This window comes from Gymnodraco acuticeps, unplaced genomic scaffold, assembly GCF_902827175.1.
Source record: "Gymnodraco acuticeps unplaced genomic scaffold, fGymAcu1.1, whole genome shotgun sequence".
Classification (NCBI taxonomy): domain Eukaryota; kingdom Metazoa; phylum Chordata; class Actinopteri; order Perciformes; family Bathydraconidae; genus Gymnodraco; species Gymnodraco acuticeps.
In genome coordinates this window covers 181,029-208,983 of record NW_022990732.1, presented here as the reverse complement: position 1 = coordinate 208,983, position 27,955 = coordinate 181,029, and the positions used below count along the sequence as shown (strand labels likewise).

The 27,955-nt window shown below is 40.9% G+C and overlaps 1 protein-coding gene across 2 annotated transcripts; it reads left to right on the top strand.

The window, feature by feature from the left end:
• Window positions 1–91: 91 nt before the first annotated feature.
• Window positions 92–27,955, top strand: slc43a1b (solute carrier family 43 member 1b). 2 transcript variants are annotated; one of them, XM_034231819.1, is made up of 15 exons: window positions 92–280; window positions 11,957–12,115; window positions 13,140–13,323; window positions 13,447–13,502; window positions 13,886–13,962; window positions 20,149–20,241; window positions 20,974–21,107; window positions 21,701–21,843; window positions 22,137–22,283; window positions 22,415–22,450; window positions 22,977–23,097; window positions 23,209–23,338; window positions 23,440–23,513; window positions 23,601–23,724; window positions 23,798–27,955. In XM_034231819.1, exons 2-15 carry the CDS (start codon window positions 11,962–11,964, stop codon window positions 24,020–24,022), a joined length of 1,698 nt encoding a protein of 565 aa, XP_034087710.1. In that variant the 5' UTR covers window positions 92–280; window positions 11,957–11,961; the 3' UTR covers window positions 24,023–27,955. The 2 variants fall into 2 exon arrangements, with proteins under 2 accessions (XP_034087710.1, XP_034087709.1); XM_034231818.1 differs by having other exon boundaries at window positions 11,954–12,115.

Here is a 27,955-nt window from a genome sequence, read left to right as displayed (position 1 = left end):
TGTGTGTGTGTGTGTGTGTGCGCGTGTCTGTGTGCGCATGTGTGTGTGTCAGTGGGGTGGGCAGGCAGGACATGAGCTCCATTTATAGACATGCCGTGCTCAGAGTCAAAGTGAGTGCACATGTGCCAGTGAGTACAGCTACCACACTTTAAATCAACAAAAGAAAGAAAGATTAAACTCTGAGTCAGAATCCAACTTTGTCCGGTTGGGAAACAGAAGCTCCACTGGTTGAACGGTCATCTTAAACTACAGATCATCTACTGGAGAATTCACCTTTAAAGTAAGTGACTTTAAACCTGTTGCATGATTGTGTCCTCCTTATAAAGCCTGCGCTGACTTTGAATGACCAGGGACATCAGTCTGGGGTTCTTCTAAGCCAGAAGGTCCCCCTCCGTTATCTTATCATCATGTATAACTGGGAAAAGTGTCCATAATAATAATAATAATAAATTGAATTTATATAGCGCTTTTCAAGACTCAAAGTCGCTTTACAGTTTGGAAGGGGGGGGGGAGAGAGAAGGGCAGACGAAGACGAACGACAGACAGACAGGGCTCCGGAGTTTGGCCTTGGGGGTGGAAAGCAAACCGGCTGAGGTGGATCTGAGGGACCGGGGGAGTTGGTTAAGGATGAGGAGGTCAGTGAGGTAGATGGTGGAGGGCTTTGTATGTGAGGACCAGGAGTTTGTAGTTGATGTGATGAGAGACGGGAAGCCAGTGGAGTTCTTTGAGGACCGGGGTGATGTGATGCCATGATTTGGTGTGGGTGAGGAGTCTGGCGGCTGCGTTCTGGTCACGCTGGAGTCTATGAGGGAGGTGGACAGTGGCCGACTGGCCATCGGGACGAATCCTCATGGGCCGGTACTGAAGTGGGCCGGTCGGACGATGTGGGCCGGTTGGACGATGTGGGCCGGTCAGATAAGGCACTAGCACCGTTGACAATTTACTAGCGGTATTTACTCGCGGTACCGAGGTGGGCCGGCGGTACCGAAGTGGGCCGGTCGAGAGTCCCGGGCTGATTTTTAGTCCCAGTCCACCCCTGGAGGTGGAGCTGATGCCGTAGAACATTAGAAAGTCGCTTTGATAAAAACACATGTGATGGTGAAATGGAGTGATGGAGTTGGCCAATAGCGTTTGTAGGAGACCAGGGACAGTTGTAACGCCTTCAATATCTCCAATCACAAACAAGCTAGAGTGATGAAACTCACTCTGCAAATGCTCAGTTAGATGGAAAGTTTGCTGTGAGAAAAAAAGGAGCCACGTTTAAATCTGTTGCGAAATATATCAGGAAAAGTGTGTTTCTGAGGTAAAACATTAACAAAAATGATATGACGTATTTTTTGGATACTGTCTTGAGGTCAAATGTCTAGGAATCCAAACTAGTATTATTAGAATCACTGTTTTGTAAGCTACAAATATAAATAGCTAAATATGGGTCAAGCTAGCAACCAGGCAGGTTCACAGGGGGTGAAAACATGACTGGTGGTCCTGGGACGGTTGTAACACGGACCACCTGGGACGGTTGTAACATGGCACATTTACAATGATGGTTCATTTGCTCGAATGATCAATATTGTTGATTGGTGTGCATTGTCCCTGTAAAAATAAACAATAACATACTGTACAGTAAAGTGTGTGCGTGTGTTTACAGTATGCCAAATGTCAGAAAGAGGAAGACAGACAGGGGAGTGCCACTTCCTCTGCTGCAGAGGGCCTCAAATGTGAACTCAAAGTTCAGGAGGGCAAATCAGTCAGGGCAGTGGCAAAGTCCCTGGATATATGCCATGTCACCCTGTACCGGTTCCATACAAAGAGGCTGAGGTTGGAGAGTCAGGGATCCAAATCACCCCAAAGAGTAGGCTACTGGACGTCCAGGTGTTCTCAACAGAGCAAGAGATGCTTTTGAGAGACTACCTGATGGAGGCAGCAGATTTATATGGTCTCAGCTCAAAAGAGGTATGTCTACATAATTAAGGTAGAATAGGCTATCTATACAGATGGAAGTGACTTTTACACCAGCCACAACTGAATCAGATGAATTCCATCTGGTGTTCTGTTTGAAGTTCTGTTCATTGTTCATCGTTTGTTGGAGGATGTGTGAAACCCCATTCAAATCTTGTTGCCTTAGAGCAGGGGTGCCCAACCAGTCGATCGCGATCGACCGGTCGATCGCGGGGAGATTCCCAGTCGATCGCGAGATGTGTCTAAAAATAGAACAACAATATTCTGTTTATCGAAAATGTCCTATAACATAATCTTCCTGTGCCAGAATAATGCACTTGAACGCATCAAAGCTTTGTGATTGGCCGGTGTGACTGTGTCGGGGCGTGGCTGGTGGGCACTAGTTCGCTGACGTTGTCCGTGTCAACAGCAGTGACAGTCCGCACACACACAAGACCGCAATTATGGCAGAAGCAAAAAAGCCCAAAATATATAATTTTCACTCCAAGTGGGAGGATGATTATTTGTGTATTTATTCCAATTCAAAGTCCATCTGTCTCTCATCTGCAATGCGAGCGTGGCTTTATCGAAGAAGGGTAATTTAGGAGCGGCATTTCAAAACAGTGCACAAACGCTACGAGACGGAATTCCCTCCTAATTCTGCCCTACGCTCCCAAAAGGGGAGGGGCCTGAAAGGACAGCTAAATGCACAGCAGTCCATTTCCACCAAGCCCAACAACAAGAGCAAGGCTGCTACCAGAGCATCTTATCGTGTCAGTCACGTTCTTGCTTAACACATGAAGTCTTTCAAAGACGGCGAAGATGTGAAAGAAGCATTCCTGGGGACAGTAACAATAACAGAAGCATTTCAACAGGTTTTTGATATAATAAAAACTCAAGTTAGATACCGTGATTAATCTGCTGTAAGTTTTAGTTTGTTTGAACTTATTCATTATAATGAATTCAGGTTAAGAACCTAGTGTTGCTTGCATCCTATAAAAAGGCATTTCTTTTTATACTCTACTAAAATGCAACAAAAAAAGGGTTTGATTCTATTAATGTTGTCTTTTTTATTGCACTTTGGCAGCAGATTCCTGTGTAGCTTCAGATCTGAGTTCTCTTATTAGTAAGCCTAATTTATACTTTTGTAGCAACACTATTTTTATATAATGGCAAAGAAAGGGTTCCGAGTCTTTTCTTGTTTCCCTGTGTCATATGTGGCAGCACTGTTTAATGCTTCTTGAAAACATTACCCACTGTAGTGACGTGTGGATAAACTCCAACTCTGTATCAACAACACTGTTGGGTAACTTCAGTTAAATACTTGTGTGTACATTAGAAAGAGGTAAGATAAAGGATCTGCAGTATTTTATGGAGTATTAATCGTACAAAGGTCAGTTTTATACAAGTAGAAGTGTGTATTTACCTGGCAGTAGGCTGTCAGTAATGGCTACGCCTCTCTATTTGGACTGGTAGATCTCGGCAGGCTGGCAACTTTAAAAGTAGCTCTCGGTTAAAAAAAGGTTGGGCACCCCTGCCTTAGAGAGAGAGATGTAGATATATTTAAGGATATAATGTCTACTGTGTTCATAACAAGATTCCATTCTAACAAGGAGGTTGTAGGAGCCATGAAACGTGTGTAGTAATGCGTTTTGTTTTAATATAAGATATTTGTTTGATCTATTGATTGGTTGGCTTGTGTCACATGGATATATGGGCGGCACTCATAATAATCCTGTTCACCTGCGTGAGGTGTATGTGGAAGAGAGGGTGACATAGGGTCTTTGTACTTTTTGTTGACCGCAAGTTTAATGATTGCTTTTATTATAACAATGTACATGTCTAAGGAAAATAAGTTGATCATCCCAGTTTTCATTAAACTACATTATTTTTCAACAGAGTTTTGATCTCAGCAATTATTTTTTGTAGCGTGTCACACAATATCAAACAGGCCCGGCCTCAGCCTCTCAGCGACTTTTTTAGTTTCCTGCTATCGCTATATTTTGTCAACAAAAAATAATAAGCACACATTGCGTAAGAAGAATCATCATCATACAGCGCATGGATTATGGATCTATTGGAGGAGAATGGAGATAAGAAATCATTGGAAATAATTCACGGAGGTAAGCACTGGCTGTTAATAAAGACACACACACACACCAAAGAAGTGTTGAATTCAGTCCATCATATATTTCAACACCGATTTCTGGTAAGAACACACTGTGTATTGATTTGTAGATCATGAATGTTTCTGTGTACACAGGGTTATATCAGTGAATGAAACTTGATAGATCCAGTCACAGTAAAAGGTCAACTGGGGTCAAACTCCTCCCCCATTCCCTAATCACTTCTCTGCTTTCAGGTTTCATGACAGATCACATCCGACACCTCATATGTAGCTGATGCAACAGCGATGCCATTTAATGGTGATTGAAGTACTTCTAACACACACACAGTTAACATTCACAGTTTTTTCCTCACCAAAACTATGAGTGTATTGTTTTAACCTTACACTCATAGTGAAGGATTTTCCCCAAAACATTTAACGTTTCTTGATATTTTCACACTTAAACACGTATTTTGCCTTTTTTTGTTGAAACATTTACAGTAACCATAGGCCGTTCAGAAAGGACGGGACCTGTTTGTCCAGAAGGCCTTTCAGCCTTGGGCCAACCCAAGGTGCTTGGACCCTGGATTGCTTCTGAAGCGTGTTGCTTGCATTTGCAGCTAACGTGTTTACTGGTAGCCCGTGTAAAGCGTTGGGTCAGTGAAGAACTGAGGTCAAGAGATGTGGCAGCACACAGATGAGTGACTGTGCCGTCTTGTGTCTGAGACCATGCCAGATAATTAAAGAGATAAAAGAAAGAAGCTATTGTGTCTGCTAGTTGTATAGAACCTCCAGAAAAACGCGGGCTAAAATCCTTGATTATGCGATTAAACATGCGGGGTTTTTATGTGATTTTATGCCGTGAAATTGCGGGAAGTTGCGAAATATGCTAAATATTTTTTTTTAAATATTGGGCTGTCTTATTTATTCTCTCTCACACACAACCTGCCACTAAGGTTAAACCCCTTTACTATTCAATTAAACACATTAGAGATGTCCTGATCCGATCACGTGATCGGGGATCGGAGCCGATCACGTGATTTTCAAAAGTTCGGAATCGGGAGAAAAAGATCAGGGATCGGGAATTTTTTATTTATTTTTTATTAAAATAATTTTAATTTAATGTTACAAAACAAAAATGACCATGTTCACGTCTTAAAGTCATCCTGAGGACTTAGTTTTGGTTTAAAATTACACAACATCATGTATGTGTTGCTTCTTTTGGGCTTGTTTTCATAGACCTGGTTGCTTATTTCTCTCAAATCTGGCAACAGAGTGGGCGCAGTGTCTAATAGTAGCAGTAAGCTAACGAGAGGCTACGTTCAGCTGGTGACTCGGGAGTCGGGACAGAGAAAATGTCAGGAGTTTGGAAGTATTATAAAATTGAAAGAGAAGGCAGTGTAACAGCCAGATGCAATGTTTGCAAGAAGGAGGTTCCGTAATAATAATTTGCGTTTTTTGTTACCATTTCAGTGTTATATTTAATGTATGTAATGTTATGTAAATATGAATGAGATTTATTTATTGAAAAAAATATATTTTAAATGAAAACTATAGGCTCCACTTCCATGTATGATCAAAGTGACAAGGCAGTTCCTTGAACTTGGCATTTTAAATAAATAGAAATGTATGTATAAAACAATTTTTTTAATGTTTTAATTTAGTACCATTGTAAAGGCAATCTCTATGTCAGGGTTGCCAACTCTCACGCATCTGACACACGCTTTCACTCTCAATCTCACGCTCTCACGCTGCCCAAACTATTCTCACGCCAAAACAAGAATACCGAAGACTAGAAACGGTTTTGAAAACTGTTGTCACGTAGTGATCATCTTCTCAATAGAACATCTTTGATAATGTCTTCTGGCCAATCAGAATCAAGATAACGGCGTGGTGTTGTTGCAGGAAGTCCCGACGGAGAATACTTTTGCTGTAGTACATTTCTCTATATACATCGATACAACATTACGTGTTGATAAAAATCAACACGTAATGAAATAAGACCCCACGGTTTGATGATTGGTAGGTGTGTGGGCTGTCTTCCATTTTGACACACAGAACAATGGGGGCTATCCCATGGATGTATAATAAGAACTGGATACAGCGTGGGAGGCGGGGCCTCATTCATTCCTATGAGAGCTGCTCATTAGCGCATGATGATAAAATGGCCCAACTTTTGAGAGAGTGAAACATCACAGATTACCCAGCATGCCTGAGAAGTACCCGTATGTGCACTCATAGAGCATGCGCAACTTTAACCAAAATGCTCGTTCACATCAAGCACGTCAATTTGCGTACACGTAATAGCACCGTGCGTTCATGACAGCATGGTAATGGTTGTTGTTATCATGGATTTGATATGAACGAGGCGGCAGTTAGTAGCTAGCGGCTAGCTAGTAATGATGCTAATGTACACATCAATCGTTATGTACTTATATTACGCTGTAACAGGATCTAGTGATATCCAACAGAGCTTCATTTAGCATGATATTATTATTGCACTGTATATATATATATTTATATACAGTGCAATAAGATTCTTAGTGCAATACGAAGCTACAGGGACGTTAATAATGTCGGTAATATTAACTTTATTTAATACAACATTTACGGTACAAGATTTAATCATACAGCCCATGTATGATAATGAATTACAGCAAACATGTACAATATATCCATTATTACAGCTCCGTGGGATGGCAGTAAGACGATATGGATCCGTTCTTATTGTGCATCCATGGGTAAAGATAAACGCAACTCACATTGGTTTCTCAAACAGCATCTCTGTAAACTACGTGTATTCACTGAATTTCACTCTCTGCCTTTAACGGCTCGTTGTAGCTCCAATAGCTCCAGCCCCACCCTCCCTGGGAGCACAGTGTGCTCTGATTGGTCGGGACACGTAACATGAACGTGCCGGGCGGCGCGGTCCCGTGGGTTAGATGCGCGTTCATAATGCAGAGGGAAATAACTCTCAGAATAACGTTATTAGCTAATTTTTACAACTTGAGGAACGAATGTTTTTAATAAGGGCTATACAAGTGTTCATACTGGGTAGTTTATTTAGTTTTTCAAAAATTATCCAACGAGTTACAGACCACTCTTTCCCCATGTAAGTCAATGGGAAAAAGTGTTTCCGGGTCTGGCAACCAAACGGAAGTGTAGTACCGCCGTTTGGCCAGCACGAATATTTTCATCTGAGTCCGGCGCACTTCCTGGGGGCTTGGGCTATCCACCCTTATCCACAATGTAAAGTAATTCACACAGCCTCTTCCCTCTTCTCTCTGTGAGGAGCAGCAGGTTCAGCTTCATTTAAATATGTCGTGTAGTAATAGATGTATTTTTTTTCTTCTCATGAGAGTACCAGAATCAGAGTTCCCGTTAGAATATTTATTCGCCGGTCAACATGTCCGTTAAAGTTTAAATCTTCCGGACAAAATGAGAAAAGTGCCGGTCAAAGGTCTTTGTTATTTATTGAGCTTTAAAACAAATTGATATGATTCAATATTAAACTAATTATAGTAGATGAACTACATTATTCAAAAGTGAACAGTAACTTACAATAACACGGGAATAATAAACGGAGCGCTCTCCCTCTCCTGACAGCCCGTCAGTATCATGCAGCTCGCGGATCAGTGATGAGTGACCCGACAGTAAAACTAAACATATCTATAACTAGTTTAGGTAGTTTGAGAGGTCATTAAAATAGCTACGTGTGATATTCTAACCTGAAGTGTGTGTTTTGTCCGCTCACCGCTGATCATGCAGAGCTGCGTGTCGACTCGTCAGCAGCAGCTGATCTCTCTCTCCCGTCAGATTAGACTTCACTCGCGTTTATGTCCATATCGATCAGATCCAGCTAGTTCTAGCTAATGATATGACTACCTGCTTATTAAAAGACACCTAAACAATAAGTGTCGCTATGCAACTGGGTGAGGCCACAAAGTATGGCGCAGCATTATGCATTTGTTTACATGCCCACCGGAACCCCGAGGCATTACCAACAGATCAACGCACAATCAACCCATACAGGACATCTCTTTCTCCACATTAAGTGTTGGACATTAGAATTGACTATTCTTGTCTGTCACATACTCTTTTGTCTGTCACATAAATGGTGCAAATTGCGCAACTGATGTGGTATTGCGCTAAGCAGAAATTATTTTGAACGGACACTTTGACCGGAGAGATTTAGATTTGCCGGTCTTCAGCATATTTTACCGGTCGTAGTCCGGTAATTACCGGCTAACGGGAACTCTGACCAGAATGTGTATTTTATGTTAGTATTTCAAAAAATCTCCTGGGGAAGAATCCCCCCAGACCCCCCTGCAGGCGTTGGGTTTTCAGCATGTCAACTCTTTCACCTGTGGGGAAGTTGCAGGATTGGCTCCAGGTCGCCCTTTTTATTTACTACAAGACAAATGTGCCTTTTTATTTCATACAGTTCAATTTGGATTGAGACAGGGAAATAATCTAAACCTCACGCGTGGCGTTTCACTGTCAAGGGGGCGATAGAGCGTGTATGTAATTACATTGCAAATACTGACTTGAGCCCCACCACTGTATGGGTTAGCCCTACCATAGATTACCCAACAAAAACACTCCGGAGCCGATAAGTCAATGAATTGCTTATTGCGACAGGCACACAATAAAACAGTGGAAACAAAGATGTGTTTGACTTTCATTAGTGAATTAAACTGTGTGCCCTTTGCCCCTTTGTAGTCTGTGTCCAATATTGTGTATTTGTATATGTATATCCTATATGCTAAGGTCCCGCTACTGACACGATAGCAGTCATTTCGTGTGCAGATGTGTAATTAAACCCATGATATCAAAATCTCACTCCAGCCAGGTACCCAAAGTTGGCAACCCTGCTCTATGTATTCAACATATATAATGAATGTGAGTATTAGGTCAACGTCATGTATTTTGGTGTCTGCAAAAGTAAGTGACAGTACTTCCACCTTTTCTGTAGAATGACCCAATAACGTTAAATCTAATGTAATATCATCTAATGATCTCCATTATCCCGTATTCAATGCTAACCGTATCTAGCAAGCTAGCTAACAAACCAGTTATCTGGCTAGCTAGCTTGCCGCTTTACCTCATGCACTTTAATTACTCTTTGCATTTGTTGGTTGAATTTAAACTGAATTTTGGTGTACTGTGTTCAATGACAATAACGTTAAGTCTAATGTAATATAATCTAATAATCTCTACTATCCAGTATTCAATGCTAACCATATCTATTAAGCTAGCTAGCTTGCTGTTTAGACCCAACTAAAAACGGAGCAAAATATAACACGGTGGTTTCAAATATTCTTGTCGATATTATGAAAAGGCATTACTTGGAAACAGGGAACATTCTAAACTACTAGAAAAAACAAATACTTACCAAATAATAGACTTTCCACCGTCAGTTTCCCCAGTCAGTTTCCAGTCAGTGTCAGACAAAAGGCGGCAAATGACAGAACGGATGTTGCGCATGCGCAAAGGGGATGTGCAAAAATGAAAACAATTCATTTTGAGTTGCTCTGTCTTAAATACATTTAATAAGTGAATTGATTAATGTAATTTGTGTTACACTAATGAACTATACTTAGGTTTATTTCTTAAATAAAAATATTTAAGTAAAGTGAAACAATTTGTAATGTGTCAAGTCTAAGAAGGGCTTGAATCATTATCGAAGCAGTTCCTGCCGTTGCTACGGTAGATCAAGAAAGAGAAAGTAAAAGACGGAGCGCTGGACGTCAGCTAAATCACCAGAAGAAGGCAGAGAGGAAGTAAATACTAACAGGAACACGGTATGAGCTCTGCAGAGGTTAAGGACTTGTTAGTGGATCAGAAACTGAACAGAGTTGGATAGTGCTGAGTGCTGCCATAAAGTTGTTGTTGTTGTTGTTGTTGTCGCAGTTCCAGCCGTTGGTGCGCCGTGGAACGGAGTTTTTTTTTTTCTTAGCGGAAGAAATACGATAATTTTGAAGTCAATAAAAATAATTTCAATTGATATTAGGAGTCGAGTTGTTAGTTTGTTATGTATCTGGCTGGCCGTGTCATAAGCGGGATAATGTGCAGCGAAGCGGTCATTATGGGGAAAAGAACACCCTTCAGGATGAATAGGGAACCCGATGCGAAGCGGAGGGATCTTGGATCTAAATGACTACATAACCACTTATTGTGTACTATACGTAGTAGCCGTTTTATGATTTAAAAAAAAATCTTTTGTGGAACTGCAGGACGGAGTCCAAAACTGATTTCCTTACGGGGACAATAAAGTATACTGCCAAAAAGTTAGAATAAATGGAGATGTCATTTTGGGATATACAACGTTAGATGTTTTATTAGCTAAATGTGCTTAAGAATTAATATAGACAATTATTTGGTATTGAAATGAAAAAAACTCCACTGTGTGTTTTGAATAAACTTGGATTAAGACTGACAGGCAATGATTGGTGAGGGAATACAGTATATTTATTTTGGTCATTACAGCTGATAGTTGCATACAACCTAATTACAGCCCAGTTTATTTAAAAACATGTTGTCATGCTATGATTCTATGTTGGGAACGTTTTTCCTGAATTATTATAGTATTTACTAATCAGAACACCATCAGACGTTATTACCCAAATATGCATCATAGTTTACAGACCAAGTTCAGTTACATTTTCACTCACCGTTGATATCACAATGTAATCATAATCTCAGTTTAACAGCCCCTACTTTTTCTTATTCATTATTCAAAATTAAAATAAAAGTGCTTTACATGTTTTGCACAGGAAGAAAAACTTTGTAAGGACTGCAATGAAGTCAAATTAGACAATTACAACAATAATAGTTCAAATTGAAAAAGTAATTCAAGAAGGGACGAAACATTAAAAAGATGTTGATGATGACAAAGTGTAAAGCAATGGTCTTGCATTCAAAGTATCTTAAGTTACATATCCAATAACCCTGACCACTCAAATGAAATAAAGGAACACCTTCTACATATTTGAATTACTCCACTACTGTATTTGCAGAAACTTGTTTTGGGTCACCCTTGTAGTGATTTTCTAGGCTTGTCACACACAAGATAGAGAGGAAACAAATTGCAAAAGCCTCCACAGATGAGATGAGAAATGCATAAGGACATCTTGAAACAGAAACAGTATGTTCTCTGTTCAGGGGTTTAACGTTCTGTGGGAAAACTACAAGGTAGGCAAGGCAAGGCAAGGCAAGTTTATTTATATAGCACTTTTCAACACAAGGCAATTCAAAGTGCTTTACAAAAAATGAAAGAGATTAAGAAAATGGCATTTAAAATCAGTCATTAAAAAGAAAAGATAATAAAATAAACATTAAAAGAAAAAAGTACATGGATAAAAGTTACAGTGCAGTCTAAGATATGAATAGTTCAATTAAAAGCAGCGACAAAAAGAAAAGTCTTCAGCCTGGATTTAAAAGTAGTCAGAGTTGCAGCGGACCTGCAGGTTTCTGGGAGTTTGTTCCAGATATTTGGAGCATAATAACTGAACGCTGCTTCTCCATGTTTAGTTCTGACTCTGGGGACAGAAAGCTGACCAGTCCCTGAAGACCTGAGAGATCTGGATGGTTCATAATTTAGCAGGAGGTCAGAAATGTATTTTGGGCCTAAACCATTCAGTGCTTTATAAACCAGCAGCAGTATTTTGAAATCTATTCTTTGACACACAGGAAGCCAGTGTAAAGACTTCAGAACTGGAGTGATGTGATCCACTTTCTTAGTGTTAGTGAGGACTCGAGCAGCAGCGTTCTGAATTAGCTGCAGCTTCCTAATAGATTATTAGAAAGGTAGTAAAGCATGTTGGCGCAGAGTTAAGATTTGTTGGACTGTCCAGATTCCCAGCTGTTCAGTGGACTAATGTTTTCCTCTTCATGCTTCCTGTCCAGCAGCTGCAATGGCTCCCAGCTTGGCCCAGGCCTTCAGGAGGAGGTGGTGGATGGCGGTCACAGCCATCATAGAGAACCTGCTCTTCTCTGCGGTGCTGCTGGGCTGGGGCTCACTGCTCATCATGCTGAAGAGCGAAGGCTTCTACTCACACCTTTGTGTTGGTGAGAGCACCATCAGAACTGCCCTCTGGTCCTTTCTAGTGCTGTTAACATCCCCAGTAGGCACATCACATTCTCCCATCATTTCAAAGCTACAATGTTATCGTGTTACAGGTTGTTTTACATGGACATTTCTAATAGTGGTACAGTACATCTGGCACGGACAGATGCTTAAATGTTTTAGGTGTGTGACTTAGTGCCGACATGCTCGAGGTTCAGGGAGGTTTCTATTTCTTTGAGGAGAACATGATTGTTTTTGGAGTCTATTCCAGGCCTGATTTTACTGATGGATATGACAACCATTCCATTTTGCAATATTTCTTGTTTTAAAAATAACTACTATAAAAGATGATCCGAGTCTCTTTGGATACTATTAACTATTTAGTTTCTTAGGTAATTTTTTTGTTGAAACTTAATCCAAGATATGCAAGATTACTTTGCCAGCTGGTAACATTAAGGGTCAAACAAGAGATAGGATGCTTCTGTTAATGTACTCTTAGAAGTTAGAAAAAACACTGACCCTCAGCGTATGCAGATGGTCGTTGGCCAGGATCAAGAAGAGCCTCTTTTATATTCTACACAAGCCACATGAAAGAACTTAATATTGCTACTAAAGCCTCCTCTACCAGCTTTGAACTTTTACATAGAATCAGAACTAATAGAACATATTGTTTAATAATGTCATCTTAACATGAGTCATTGGCAAAGCTTTTGGCAGTGCAACAGCAGCAGTGCGTTTATTTAGTTAAGGTTTGAGCCTCTATAAAACAAGACCATATATCAAAGCTGCAACTACCATGTGATTAATAACAAGCGGACAAAATGAACTTCCCAAAAATCAGCCCAGACCGAGAGAAACCAGCCTCTTGCATTGACCTGTGACCAAAGACTAACTACTCTGGGCCTATCCTGTTGGCAGCGGTATATTGTGTTATTTTTACCCAGACAGTGTCATGTCGCGGTTCTCAGTGCAGTGAGGATTTTTTCTGTTCTCTACATTCTCCTTTTTTTTTATGAAACCATCCAGAAAATGTGACTGTGGACCCCAACGTGACCGTGGTGGAGAGCGGGGCCTGGCCGAGCTGTACGGAGCAGGAGGAGGTGTTGAACCTGGGCTTCACCATTGGCTCCTTCCTCCTGAGTGCAGCCACTCTGCCTCTGGGCATCCTGATGGACAGATTTGGGCCACGCCCACTGAGGCTCGTTGGCAGGTGTGACAGACAGTCTTTTGTTATTTGCCTTTTCTCAGAACATAAGCGCAGATTTCAACCTATTAAATAAAAGTACCATTGGAGCCACAGTCAACGTGCTCTGACATCCTGTTTCTTTTTCAGCACATGTTTCGCAGCTTCCTGTGCCATGATGGCTGCCGCTGCTTATGATCCTGCAGGTACAGTAACAGTACAATACTCCACCAGAGATATAGAAAAAGCATGCAGCCTTTTTAACTTCATGTCCTATTTTGTAAATGTTTTCAATTATCTGTCAAGCTATATAAATGCATTTACAAGTCCTTGAGGAAACCGGCTACAAACAGTTGGAGTGACTTGGAACAGAATTAATGAATGAATTCCCCTACTGTGTGTTGTAAAAGGAAATTGCATTTTCTTCACATCGTTTTTCAGAAATCATTTTGAACATGTTGGGTGCTCACTGTCAGTTTTGAATGATGGATGAAAGTACACATTTGAACTCTCACATTGAAAGAAACTCTGAATGCACCTTTAAAGTGTCAATAAAGCTTATTTTCTTTATTTCCATGTGTTCCATCAGCGCTGTCTTTCCTCATCTTCCTCGCTGTCTCCTTCAACGGCTTCGGAGGAATCTGCCTGACCTTCACCTCACTCACAGTATGACACACACACACACACACACACACACACACACACACACACACACACACACACACACACACACACACACACACACACACACACACACACACACACACACACACACACACACACACACACACACACATTATTCATTTTCCTGACATGTATATAGGTTACTTCATCTGCGTTACTTGCACATTGGTCTGCAACATACTCTGCACTATTCTATTCGACACTATTTATTTTATTTTATTATTGTTTTATGTCTTTTATAACTATGTTGCCATGTTGGAGGAGCTAGGGACTTAAGGTTTTGCTTAATTGAGCTGTCCTATCTTAATTGATGATGCAAAGTACATTCAGTCCTCTTTTAAAAAAACTGTTGAAATGCAATAGAAAAGCACAAGATATTAGCGTGTCAATGTGGAGCTAAAATAAGCCATCTGGGCTCATCAATGTGGAAGTTATGACGTACAGGCAGCATTATAAAGAGGACAGGGACACAGGACAAAGGACCTGAACATGGGACAGCAAGACTCCCAGGTCACCAGGACGCCTCGTGTCCCAATTTTCCATCTCTCTATATCAGTCAAAACACCTGCCATGACATCACAGACTGGAGAGTGGGCGTAGGCCTTCAGAGTCCAACAACCTCTGTGTAGTTCAGCGTTCAGTTTCCAAGCACTGCTTTGTGTACACCTGAGATTATGAACATGTGATCTGTGTGTGAAAGGTACAATCCAGAATGTACCAACTGCACGGCCTCAGAATGTTCACAAACTCTCACGCCAAGCTGTGTGTGTGTGTGTGTGTGTGTGTGTGTGTGTGTGTGTGTGTGTGTGTGTGTGTGTGTGTGTGTGTGTGTGTGTGTGTGTGTGTGTGTGTGTGTTTTGTAAAGCAGCACATGCTGTACCACTTGTTCTAAATTCTGCTGCGGCCTCTAAGCCAATCCAAAGCCTGGGCGGACAACACACCCTCCATAGCCCTGTCCTCCTGTCAACCTTCCTGTGTTCCTCCCCCTTTCTCTTCCTGACAGAGACGTGTCCTGGACTTAACATGGTCATTCTGGCCTCACTGCTGTCATTCCTGGCTGGGTGTGTGTTTGTGTCTTGTGTGTATTATCTAGTTGATAAGCTTTTACATAACTACTTGAAGTAAACAGTGCACATTCCCCGCTAACCTAACTAGCTTTTAAACACGCTCTGATAATGCTGGTAGGGCAGTGTTATTTTAAATATTCTGTGTCCTTGGTCTAAGCAGGGCCAATATTAGCCTTAATACATATTGATAAAGACTTCTGTGTGTCTACAGAAGGTCCAGTTGTGATAGACACGGTTCGCCACTGGGTTAACTTAGGACCTGGGGGCGGACAGCGTTGGAGGTGGATGCTTTAGGGGCGGGGCAGAGGCAGAGCAGTGGAAGTGTTGAGGAAGAACTTGTTCCTCGAGAGGCAATAGTGAGTCACTGGCCGTTTCTCAATCTCGAGGATGTTGGCTTGGTAGTTGCGTACTTCCAAGTCACTTCCTTCAGAAACGAAGCAAGTATGCTTCCAAGCCACGGCTTCGGAAAACGAAGAAGAATGGAACAGGCTAACAAGTGTGCCACTCTCTCTAACGGTTTCAACATAAACTGAACCGAAAATAAATACCTCACGATGTCTATCTAATTATGAACTTGCTTTACTTTCATGGAACACATTTTTGGTGATAACAAACAAATGTAACAAAGTAACATATTTTCCAGCACATGTTCTACGCCACTATACTTACATTTAAATGTGTGCTGCGTCGGTTCAACCATTCTCCACAAGGGTTTTTTAAATTGGTCCGTGCGCAAAGCATTGTGGGGATTTTAAGGACGCGAAGTCTACCCATGTGCAGCCTCGAAATTTCCCCCAAACCAAGGACGCGGCCTCGGTGGAATTCCAAGTGTGCTGGACATTGGAACGGTCCTGCTGCGCCACTTGATGATGTAGCATCCTTGAAATATTGGCTTGGAAGCCAGTATCCTCGAGATTGAGAAACGGCCACTGGCCGCATCTCAGGTCGATTAAATGAAATCCTTGCGTCCCTCACTTGCGTCGTTTCCCTGCGTCTAGTCCCTCCCACCAGGGAAGCATGGAGGGACGCAAGGAAACCACGAGAAGCAGGGAAATGAGTTTTAAGAGCAATGGGACGTCCTTTCCTCCGGAGCGTTACGTGAAGCGACGTCCGTTTGTGATGACGCTGCACAGCTGATCGTCTGACAGCAGCTCTGTCCCTGTTGTTTTCACAAACACCCCCGCCTCTGTTAGTACACATTTACTGACATATACATTTGTATCATCTGTTGTAGACCCAAATAAATAAAATAAAATAAGAACTAATTCTCAAAAAAGATAAACGCCATTCTTAAAATGTATAAACGACAAAAGCGATCATGAAAATGTTTCCAATAAATGAATAAAATAATATTTGACCACTTTGTTTGACCACCCGTGTCTGTGACTGTGACAGACAAAGCTAAACGCACCCTGGTGGCTATATTTTAAAGAGGCCAGATTAGGCTTTGTAGGGTTTCTCCCTTTCCTGTGGTGTGTTCTATAGGTTTTTGCCTGAAATGCCTCCATTGGACTCCTTTGTTAACTTCAGTAACATAATGACATCACTATGTAACACTCAAGCTTCTATTGGCTAGTGCTCCAACACATTGTCTGTGATAGGCTAAGGGTGGGACATCTCTTAACGGTTGACCAATCACAAGAGAGCCAGCCAGCTAACGAATCAGAGCAGACTGGGCTCTGGTTTCAGACAGAGGGTGAAAAGAAGTGCTGCAGCACAGGCAGTATGAGAACAATAAAGAGCTTTTTGAACATTAAAGAATGGAGACATGTCCCAGTAGAGACACTACATACTGATATACACCTGAACATCAGCAGGAGAGGACTCTTTAAAGTAGAGACACTACCTACTGATATACACCTGAACATCAGCAGGAGAGGACTCTTTAAAGTAGAGACACTACATACTGATATACACCTGAACATCAGCAGGAGAGGACTCTTTAAAGTAGAGACACTACATACTGATATACACCTGAACATCAGCAGGAGAGGACTCTTTAAAGTAGAGACACTGCATACTGATATACACCTGAACATCAGCAGGAGAGCACTCTTTAAAGTAGAGACACTATATACTGATATACACCTGAACATCAGCAGGAGAGGACTCTTTAAAGTAGAGACACTATATACTGATATACACCTGAACATCAGCAGGAGAGGACTCTTTAAAGTAGAGACACTATATACTGATATACACCTGAACATCAGCAGGAGAGGACTCTTTAAAGTAGAGACACTACATACTGATATACACCTGAACATCAGCAGGAGAGGACTCTTTAAAGTAGAGACACTACCTACTGATATACACCTGAACATCAGCAGGAGAGGACTCTTTAAAGTAGAGACACTACCAGGGGCGGTTCTAGGAGGGCCAGTGCCCCCCTAACACTGACCTCTGACCCCCCTGTGGCCCCCCTAACAATGAAAAGTTTTTTTTATTTTTATTTAAATGTATATTTTCTGGTACTCGGTTTGCCAAAAAACGCAGGATTTTGTTACTGTAATGTGAGATTGTGCAGATACCCTTATGTAAAGTAGAGATGTAACTGTTCATTGCCTTTATTTTTATATAAATATGGTGTTAGTGCAAACATTGTACTATAACTTAAGCTGAAGCTAACAGTAATAACTATAAGATCTATCTGAAATAAATAAGTGTACTGAAACAAATACCAATAACTGTATTGCATTGTTTTCTTATGCGCAATTACTTCATACTGTCTAGTTCTCTTTTTCGTCCTGCATTTATTGGGCCCCCCTCAGAAAATAACTGGCCCCCCAGTGGCCCCCCCCAGTCAAATTGGTCTAGAACCGCCACTGGACACTGCATACTGACACCTGAACATCAGCAGGAGATGACTCTTTAAAGTAGAGACACTACATACTGATATACACCTGAACATCAGCAGGAGAGGACTCTTTAAAGTAGAGACACTACCTACTGATATACACCTGAACATCAGCAGGAGAGGACTCTTTAAAGTAGAGACACTACATACTGATATACACCTGAACATCAGCAGGAGAGGACTCTTTAAAGTAGAGACACTACATACTGATATACACCTGAACATCAGCAGGAGAGGACTCTTTAAAGTAGAGAGACTACATACTGATATACACCTGAACATCAGCAGAATATGTCCTCTTTAAATGTTGCCAGAACAAACTCGGGCTCTTCTCCAGTGCCCAATGAGCAAACTGTTACTTTCAGCACTGTGGTATGATCTGTTTTATTTTCACCTTAAAGGTCATGGCTTTTTTATAAAGAAATCTAAATAAATATACATAACAATGATAGCAACCAACCTGTTTCCATTTAGAGTAGGAACGCTTTCAATGTAGATGTAGATAAAGTCGCAAGTGCTAGGACTGTTTTAGGCACTAACACTTTTATTTGCGCAGCTTCTCTAGCGTGGAACACTCGGCAAAAAATATTTAAAATGAGCATTTTGGTTCCCCTGCATCATTTTAAAGCACAGCTTGAGGAATTGATATTTGATACTCCTGGTACCTGTCTTTGTGAATAAGTTTGTAAATTCTACCCCGGTCATTATGTTGTATGTGTCCTTTTTTGTTTTCTGTTACATGTGTAACCAATGTGCGGCAGGTCTCTCTTGTAAAATAGATCGTTGATCTCAATGGGATTCTTTAACCTGGATAAATAAAGGCTACAAACAAACAAGAGTGTAGATTTGTCAGATAAGAGCCTCGAACAGTACTGTTAGTCACAGCTGTCAATAGAAAAAATAAAGTGCGCCACATTTCAATAAACCACTAAATAGTGCCCATATGACTTTATAGATGTATATATTAATTTCTAACAATCACATTAATATATTTTTATTTTAACTTCTGCAATAATGTGTTGATTATTTCTATCTTGGATTCTCCCTTTTACTGCATTCTTTTTTATAATACATTATAATAGCCCTGTTCGAGGGAGGGAGAAACTTACATTTCATTGGCAACGACTCAACTGTAGTTGTTGTTGCAAATGTCAAATAAAACTTGAAGGAAGCACAAGGTCCCGACTACTGAGTCCTCTTTATGACCCCGGTCCTACGTTAGTACATCAGACGGATGAAAATGAGGCATTGCATATTGTTACTTCAGTGTGGAATCGTACACGGACATTACTGTAGGTCACGTGTCGATTATAACATGTAAGTGAGAGGTAAAGCCTATGTGCAGAGTCATCACACATCATGTATGATAACACTCTTTTTGGTCATGATACCAGCTGGCGCAGGGAAACGCTAAAGCTAACACTTTTGGGTTATCTGTACTGTAACGTATAAAGAAACAATAAACGAAACTTGGGCAACCAATAAAGATGTGGCTGTGACATTTAGAATGCACAAAGTTACTGTTGATATACCTTTAGTGGGAACTAGCTAGTTAGCAAAGCTATTATGATAAATAAACCTGCCTTGCCTATGAAAAATAATGCCACTTTTTTAATGTCACACATATGCAGAAACTATTAAAAATGCAAGTATAAAAAATAAATGCAAAGTTAATGTTATTATTACGTTGCTGATTTGAATGGTAAAACCACAATAGGCTATATAAAGCATATATGCAATATGAAGGCCACCAGTTTATATCTAAACAATATTTAATTTATTTTCCATTTTTACCACCTGCACGGCCTCAGAATGTTCACAAACTCTCACGCCAAGGTGTGTGTGTGTGTGTGTGTGTGTGTGTGTGTGTGTGTGTGTGTGTGTGTGTGTGTGTGTGTGTGTGTGTGTGTGTGTGTGTGTGTGTGTGTGTGTGTGTGTGTGTGTGTGTGTGTGTGTGTGTGTGTGTGTGTGTGTGTGTGTGTGTGTGTGTGTGTGTCAGAGTTTGGAGTAAAGGGATTCACTAGCACCACCTATTGGTTATGTTTTCAAGGTGCGATTCAATCACTGAGAATTCACATTCGTTTTCTCTGGACAGCAAATTAATAGATGAATTCTTCTAACATTGTACACTGGGTCATGCCTGGAAAAAGGTCAAAGGTCATAGCTGATCAATAGATTTAGCAGCATATTCAATATTGTTGATTCACTGGTTTAATATTAACACTCATTTATCTCTCTCTTTAGCTGCCTAACATGTTCGGGAACGTACGATCAACCATCCTCTCCCTGATGATCGGATCCTACGCTTCCTCTGCGGTCACCTTCCCTGGAGTCAAGGTCCACAACCACACACTCACACACACATCCTTGCCTTTGGGGTATTGTGGGGGTACCAGATTAGAACATTCATTTTGGGGACCCCATCTCTGAGGGTTACATAGCGTTGTAAGAGAATCAGGCAAAAACAGAGATATAACGCCAAATTGGTCACACAGACACACACACACCAACACACACACACACACACACACACACACACACACACACACACACACACACACACACACACACACACACACACATTTAATTTTACACTGTACTTTTAGATCATCTTATTCTGTTTTACTTATATATAGAGTTAACCTCTCCTGCATTGTCTTGCACTATTTTATTTCTACTCTGTTTCTTCTTGAAATATTTGTGTTGTTTTTTATTTTTGTTTTATTGTTTTATGTCATATATATTAATGTTGCATTGTTGGAGGACTTATTGGAGCACACTCTAGCTGTGGATATGACAAAAAAGCCTTTGAACCTTGAAAACACACAAAGAAAGAAAGAAAGAAAGAACGATGGGGAAGAATGGTTATAAAGGGGGATGATAAAAAGTACACAGGTAGACAGGAAGTAGATGGAAGAGAAGGAAGGAAATACAACTCAGCTGTGATCTCAAGGGCTGTTATCAAAGTGATATGTGACACACATACAAAGTAGCAATAAGACTTTTTAAAAACATATTTTCTTCTCCCCCTCTCTTCCACTCATCCTTTTCCTCTATCCCCCGCTGCAGGTTATCTATGACCTGGGCGTGTCGTTCCGCATCATCATGTGGGTGTGGTCGGCCATGGCCTGCGGAGTCTTCCTCAACTGCTTCCTGAACTGGCCTGCTGAGTCCTTCCCTGCACCTGAAGACGTCAGATACACGTCAGTGCTCATGAAGACACACTAACCCTTTTTTTGGCTTCTATATTGGATGGCAGTCTTTAACCAGTCTTTAAACTCTGCCAGAGCCCATAGTGTTTAGTGTTTACTTCCTGTCTGCCTTCTTCTGCTATTCCCTTTAGTGTTTACTTCCTGTCTGCCTTCTTCTGCTGTTCCCTTTAGTGTTTACTTCCTGTCTGTCTTCTTCTGCTGTTCCCTTTAGTGTTTACTTCCTGTCTGTCTTCTGCTGATTTCTCTGTCCTCCATCTTTCTGTATTTTAACCTCTTTCCTTCTCTTACTCTTTAAAAAATTATATTATTCTCTTTTTACAATTTCTTTACTATGGACAATACTTGGACAAACAAGAATATAAAAAAAACCCTGCTGAGGTTTTAAAATAAACGGGCTTCCTTCTGCGGATTATTATGACTGGACATGTACTTAACTTAGCAACGGTGGGCTTTTGGACTGCAGATTGTCCAAACAGACCAATCAGAATACAGTATTTAACTACGTTGTGTAAAATGTGTAGATTTCAGTGGATCATTATTAGCTAAGGGCTGTAGTTATTTGATGTCTTCCTCTTTGTCTGCAGTAAAAAGATGAAGCTGAGTGGAGTTGTAACTGAGGACAAGGTGACTGGGGACAGGTACGTGACCCACGTGGCTGTCATGGAAGAAATGATGGGACCCAAGCAGCCAGAACCCGAGCATGCAGACTCACAAAGCCCACCCCAAGGTAATAACATTATTCATTCTTGTTGTACTTGTAGTCTTGTTTTTGAGCTTTAAACAGAGCCTGGTGAGCTGTGCCTACAGTATTTATGCTAAGCTCATTCTAGCTCCATTACAAATGATTAACGATTCAATCTTCAACTTAATACACAGATTTGTTTTAATTGTCAAGCTTTTCCTTACATTAGAAGTTATGTCGCCTAGGTAAGATTGTTCAGACACGGTTTTTCTTGGTAATATGATAAACTAAGGATCCAGTCTTCAGCAAAACTAACTCTCCCCCCTCTCTCTCTTCAGGCGGGCTGCCACTCTGTCACTCTGTGTGCTCGCCCATCTTACTGTGGAGTGTCATCACCATGGCAATGACCCAGCTGAGGCTGATCTTCTTCATGGGTGCCATGAACAAGATGCTGGAGTTCCTGGTCACGCACGGCCAGCCAAACCGTAACAATTCTACCCTACACCAACACTCGTTCATATAGTAGACGTACAAAACGGATCCTCAGCGAGGTCTTATTGACCAAAGCTGGGTCATGACGTTGTGTTAACGCGCCTGACGCTGTTGTCTGTTTCAGCTTCAAAAGAGCTGCTGCAGGAGGTGGAGGAACAAGGTAATGTCACAGTGGACATCACCACTACAAACCATGTCTCTGAAAATGCTTTTAGATGATTCAGATATTTTATATATATATATATATATATATATATATATATAATAACACTGTGTGGATAATCCTATTTTAATCGGCATACAGCACCGCACACAGTGACATGTAGTTTCTGCATTTAACACATCCTAGTACAAGAAGTAATTGGAATCTACTATACAGTGCCTGGGAGAAGTGTGAGGGTAAGGTGCCTTGCTCATGGGTGACTTAACAGGGCCTAAGAGCTTAACTGGCACCTCTCAAGTACCAGTCCTGGCGACTGTCTGGTTCCCAAGCCAAGTCCCTACAGACTGAGCTATCCCATTATTTACAGTTACCGTGTTACTGGCATGTGTCACAGGATCCCTTATTTATCTGTCTCAATTGTTTTCCTCACAGTGTGGAGAAGGCTTTGACCTTTATTATTTAAGTACTGTACATAGAGGCGTGTATCTGTGGACCTCACTCTGCTTCTGCCTGTCCTCCCTAGTTGGTTTCTACTCCTCTATCTTCGGAACGATGCAGCTGTTGTGTCTTGCCACCTGTCCTTTGATTGGTTACATTATGGACTGGAGGTTGAAGGAGTGTGAAGAGGAAAATGCAAAGGACAGGTATGAGGAGGCGATGTATACATGCAGTATGCTGATGTTTGTATAGCGTATGTTCAGAAACTTTCGCTCACATGTACATTAAACTGAGATGTTAGCATGTGTCCCCTTTAGCGAATATGATCCCACAAAGAGAGACAGAAAGATCCAGAAACTGACCAATGCCATGAGAGCTTTCATCTTCACCAACCTCCTATTGGTCACCTTCGGAATCCTTTCCATGATTGACAACCTGCCCATCCAGGTTAAAAAACACCTGTACTGGATTACAACCTATGTTACCTAAACTCATACAGACTCATACAGAGCATGTTTATCAGTCGGTTCTCTTTCCTTCTCTTGTAGTTGGTGTCCTTTGTCCTGCACACCATAGTGAGAGGATTTATCCACTCCTGCTGTGGAGGTCTCTATGCAGCTGTGTAAGTAACCCCACATACAGGGGGGTCAGAGGGTCAGGATCCAGGGCTTCAGGGTGTGATTCATTTCTCTCTCATGTCCCGCTCCAGGTATCCAGCCAACCACTTTGGAACACTGACAGGCATGCAGTCCATGGTCAGTGCTGCCTTCGCCCTGCTGCAACAGCCACTGTTCATCCTGATGCTGGGACACCTCAATGGAGATCCTTACTGGGTATAGAACATGGACACACACACAGATTCTAAAACATGTTGTTCTCAACACTGACATGTCTCTCCTCTTACAGATCAATCTGGGCCTTCTCATCATGTCCATGGCAGGCTTCCTGTTGCCAGGCTATCTATTCTATCACCGTAGAAACCTGACCCGGGCAAAAGCAGAACGTGATAGGTTGGCTGCCAGCCAATCAGACAAGGAGAATGCTCCTCTAACCCAATCAGATGGTAGAACTGCTAATAGCCAAGCCAATGGGCTTGCAGCTAATGGCTACACAAGAAATAACATTCAGTAGTTTATTTATTGTGAGGATGCAAATGCCACTCACTACATTTTTATTTGAAACATTTAAGAAACACATAATAGCACAGTTTAAAATGGACCAGGAAGCTACATTTGTAACCCTAATGTCAGATATCTCTGTGCCTTTTCTCTAGATTTGATCACTAATCATTTCAAAATGACTAGTGAAGATGGCTCAGTAGTTAGCTCTGTGGCTTTCTGGCTAAGCCTCAGTCCTGGAGATACATGCTGTTCTCCTGTGTGGGGGCTGCTTTCTCCACAAACACTCTAAATGCCCATGTTAGAATATGTGTGTGTAAGGGTTAGGTGAACTGCATGCTGGGAAAGTTTCCAGTCTCCAAATGCTTGACCCACATATTATTTAAAAGAAATATATCAGCATTTAAGGCCATTGCGTATGTATGCAACTTTAATCCTTTTTACTGTTACTCAGATACAGTAGCTCAAACTCAAACTCAATTTCATAGATTATGGGCAACCTGCTTCTGTACATCGGCATGTAACCGTATAATACAGTTATTATATTCTTTGCAAGCTCTTGCGGGGCCACATAAAATGAAGTCGCGGGCCGGATTTGGCCCCCGGGCCTTGAGTTTGAGGCCCCTGCTTTAAGTAATCCATCAAATCAAGCAGCAAAGCTGCAAGCCAATAACGCACGACTACATATTAGGGCTTTGAGCGTTATTTGTCATCTTGACATACCAATACAGAAAGGACATGTTTTGAATGTCTACTCTAAAGAAAAGTTAGACTCATTAATACTGAAACAAACTCTTGATCAATTCAATAAATTGCTCCTGTTGCTACTAATACTTTGGCTTGACTTCTTAAGTAGATACTTGCTGAATGCAGCAGGTAGTATCATTAATACCTGCTGGAGTAATGCTAAAGAAATAGTTGAATAGAAGATTGATACTACTGCCTGCATGTTCAATTGTATGTAACAGATTAGCTTAGTTTAGCATAAAGACCAGTGTAAAAGCTAGCCTGGCCCTTTCCAAAACGTTAAACATACACCTAGCAATACCTTGGAGTCATTTTATATACAGTTTGAATGAATGTGTGAGATAATATAGAGTGGTGCAGTGATAACGTATGTTTGTAGGCAGTCACAAGGGCTCCATCGACAAAAAGAAGACATTGGATTTTAGGATTATTTGAAAAATAAGCATCGTGGCAGACACGTCTATGATACTTAAACGTTTGTTCAGTGGGATCATTTTCACATACTAAAACGTAGTTTTATAACAATTGAAGCGTAAATATAAAAATCAGAGGTTTAGTAGTCCCGTTTAGACATTTGCTAGCATTTGCTGTTTTTATGACATAAAAGCTCAAGACATTCACCAGTGTGGTGTTTGCCGAAATGTTTTATGTTGCAGAAAAAAACGTAAATCTTTTAAGGTTGTGTTAACACAGTGCTTTTTTGGGAATCTAACCAAAAACTCTTTGAGACGTGGGAGCCCTAATGTGCTAACATGCTAACTCATTTCCAGGTTTAGGACTCATTGCTGCACCACTCTATTAATCTGCCACTAACCAGGACGACCGGGCTTTGTAGATCAACCTGAATGTCCCATTTGGAAAGCAATGAAGTGAGGATGGATGAGGTAGTCAGTAAGGATGGATGAGGTAGTCAGTAAGGATGGATGAGGTAGTCAGTGAGGATGGATGAGGTAGTCAGTGAGGATGGATGAGGTAGTCAGTGAGGATGGATGAGGTAGTCAGTGAGGATGGATGAGGTAGTCAGTGTTTATATGCTAAACATGTCACTTCAGGTCAGAGTTGGACTTTTCCTCTATAATGGTGACAAATGGATCTAACATAACTATGATTGTTGCAACTATGGTAACATAATTTAAAGGTTATATTTAAGTAGTTTCTGTTTATGGCTTTAAATATTAACATATTTCTCAACAACATCATACAAACAAATCCCTGAAACAGCTCTAATTGATATGTTTCATAAAAACAAGGCTAAAGGTGTCTATGATAGTGAGTGATCCGCTGATTGTGATGGAGCTTCCTGCTTTTATCACCACTACCATAGAGCATACATACAGCAGTTAGCTATTAGCAGGCTAACATAGTGGAGCTACAGGGACAGATGTTTTCCTCAGAAGTTGCTGGAGACCAACACAGAACTAAAAGAGAGAGAATAATGGACATGGAATTTACAGAAGCAAGTTTGTCCAAAGTAAAGGAGAGTAAATCTAGACACACATGCAAATGACTTGGATGACTCTGATTGAAGCATCTTACAAGCTTTCTGAGACTGTCTGCTGGTTTCTCACAGCACTGTATTTATAACATTTTTTCAAAGGTGTCATATTGCCATGACAACGCCTTTTTGACAGTCGTGTTGCGGCCAACTTGCTAAGTATCCCTGGGATATTTGAGTTTGATTTTAAGAAGTTAACTGTATTTAAAGGAACAACTAAGTTAAAGGTTTTCAAAGTTTGAAAGCTCCGTATTTAATCCCCCACCCTGTCCTCGACTGTGCAGGCACAGAAAAGGAGATCATAAGATCAAGGAAATGTGTAGTACAGTATAACAATTGATTTTGTCGTAGCTAGTCACCAAAGCTGCTTTATTTGACTGTTGCATTTTAAGAAGCACTTGAATGTCACAAAGGCTGAACCCCATGCTGAGTGCAGATCTGTGATTTGGTGAAGGCCTTCAGGCTGACAGCGCAACATGGCTTTCAGATCATCTGTGAACAGAGAGATTGTACAGTGTTAATAGATATGTGAAAATAGTTTAATGATAGGCTTTATTTTGTGATTACATAATGAAATGTAAAACAATGTTTATTACAGAATGTGCATGCTTACCAAGTGCCTGGGGTTGACATCTAAGTGCCATCTGCTGATGTTTAAGTGTCCTGATCTAAGGCAGCATACGCACAAACAAAGAAACCATTTTGTTTCAAGTCAGCAACATGCTGCTTATCTGATAGTTTGACATACAAACCAAAAGCAGGTGCACCTTAAACATAATACAACCAGTCCAGGAACACTGGCCACAGAAATGATTGTGACAGGAATCTGATGCTATAGACTTATTGTATGTCCATTGTATTGGACGCGTCATGATGTAAAGATGCTGCTTGTATTGTGTCCATCTTTTGTGTGTCTTTATTTTATTGTTCATCAGGGGTAATTCAGATGAAAAAGGTCACAGCATTTGGCATCACTTTTGTTGATGCAAAGGGAGCTAAAGTGTTATCAAAAATGTCATCAAAATGAAAAGTAAGTTAACAGATGTTTATCATCGTTGAAAACCAATTGACCACTGAGAAGAGTTTAAAAATAATTGTTCCGTGTCAATAACTTTCCTCACAAGAAGAAAATGTATTTTGTGTATCATTTATTTGGTTTCTGACTTGATTGATTGTGGAACAGTTTTAAATATTAAAAAATGATAAAAGATGTAAAAAATGAAATTGTGTTCTTGTTCCCGCATTAACAGCGGACTCAGTTTCAGGTCCATATCAGAATGTAGTGTCTCCACTGGGACATGTCTTCAAAAAGCTCTTTATTGTTCTCATCCTGCCTGTGCTGCAGCCATAGACTGAATATATGATTGATTGGTTAGCTGGCTGGCTCCATTGTGAATCTTAGAATCCACTCAGCATGACTCAGCAGCTGTTAACAAATTATATTAGTATTATGAATCACCAAATATGTATTGGTAAAAAATGACTTTGTGTGTTAAAGTGATCTTCAAAAGTCACCTTCAGCCATCTGTGTACAGAAGACATGGTGGCTGTTAGTGTTTGCTGCTTCGCCCCCTGCCATGCATTGAAGACAGGAAGACTTCTCACCTGCTGCCCTGTGTTTTACCCCCGGGTCACCATTTGCCCATCCCTGATGTATATCAACCAATGTGTGTAATGTGAGTGATAAAAGTAATTTATAAAGTA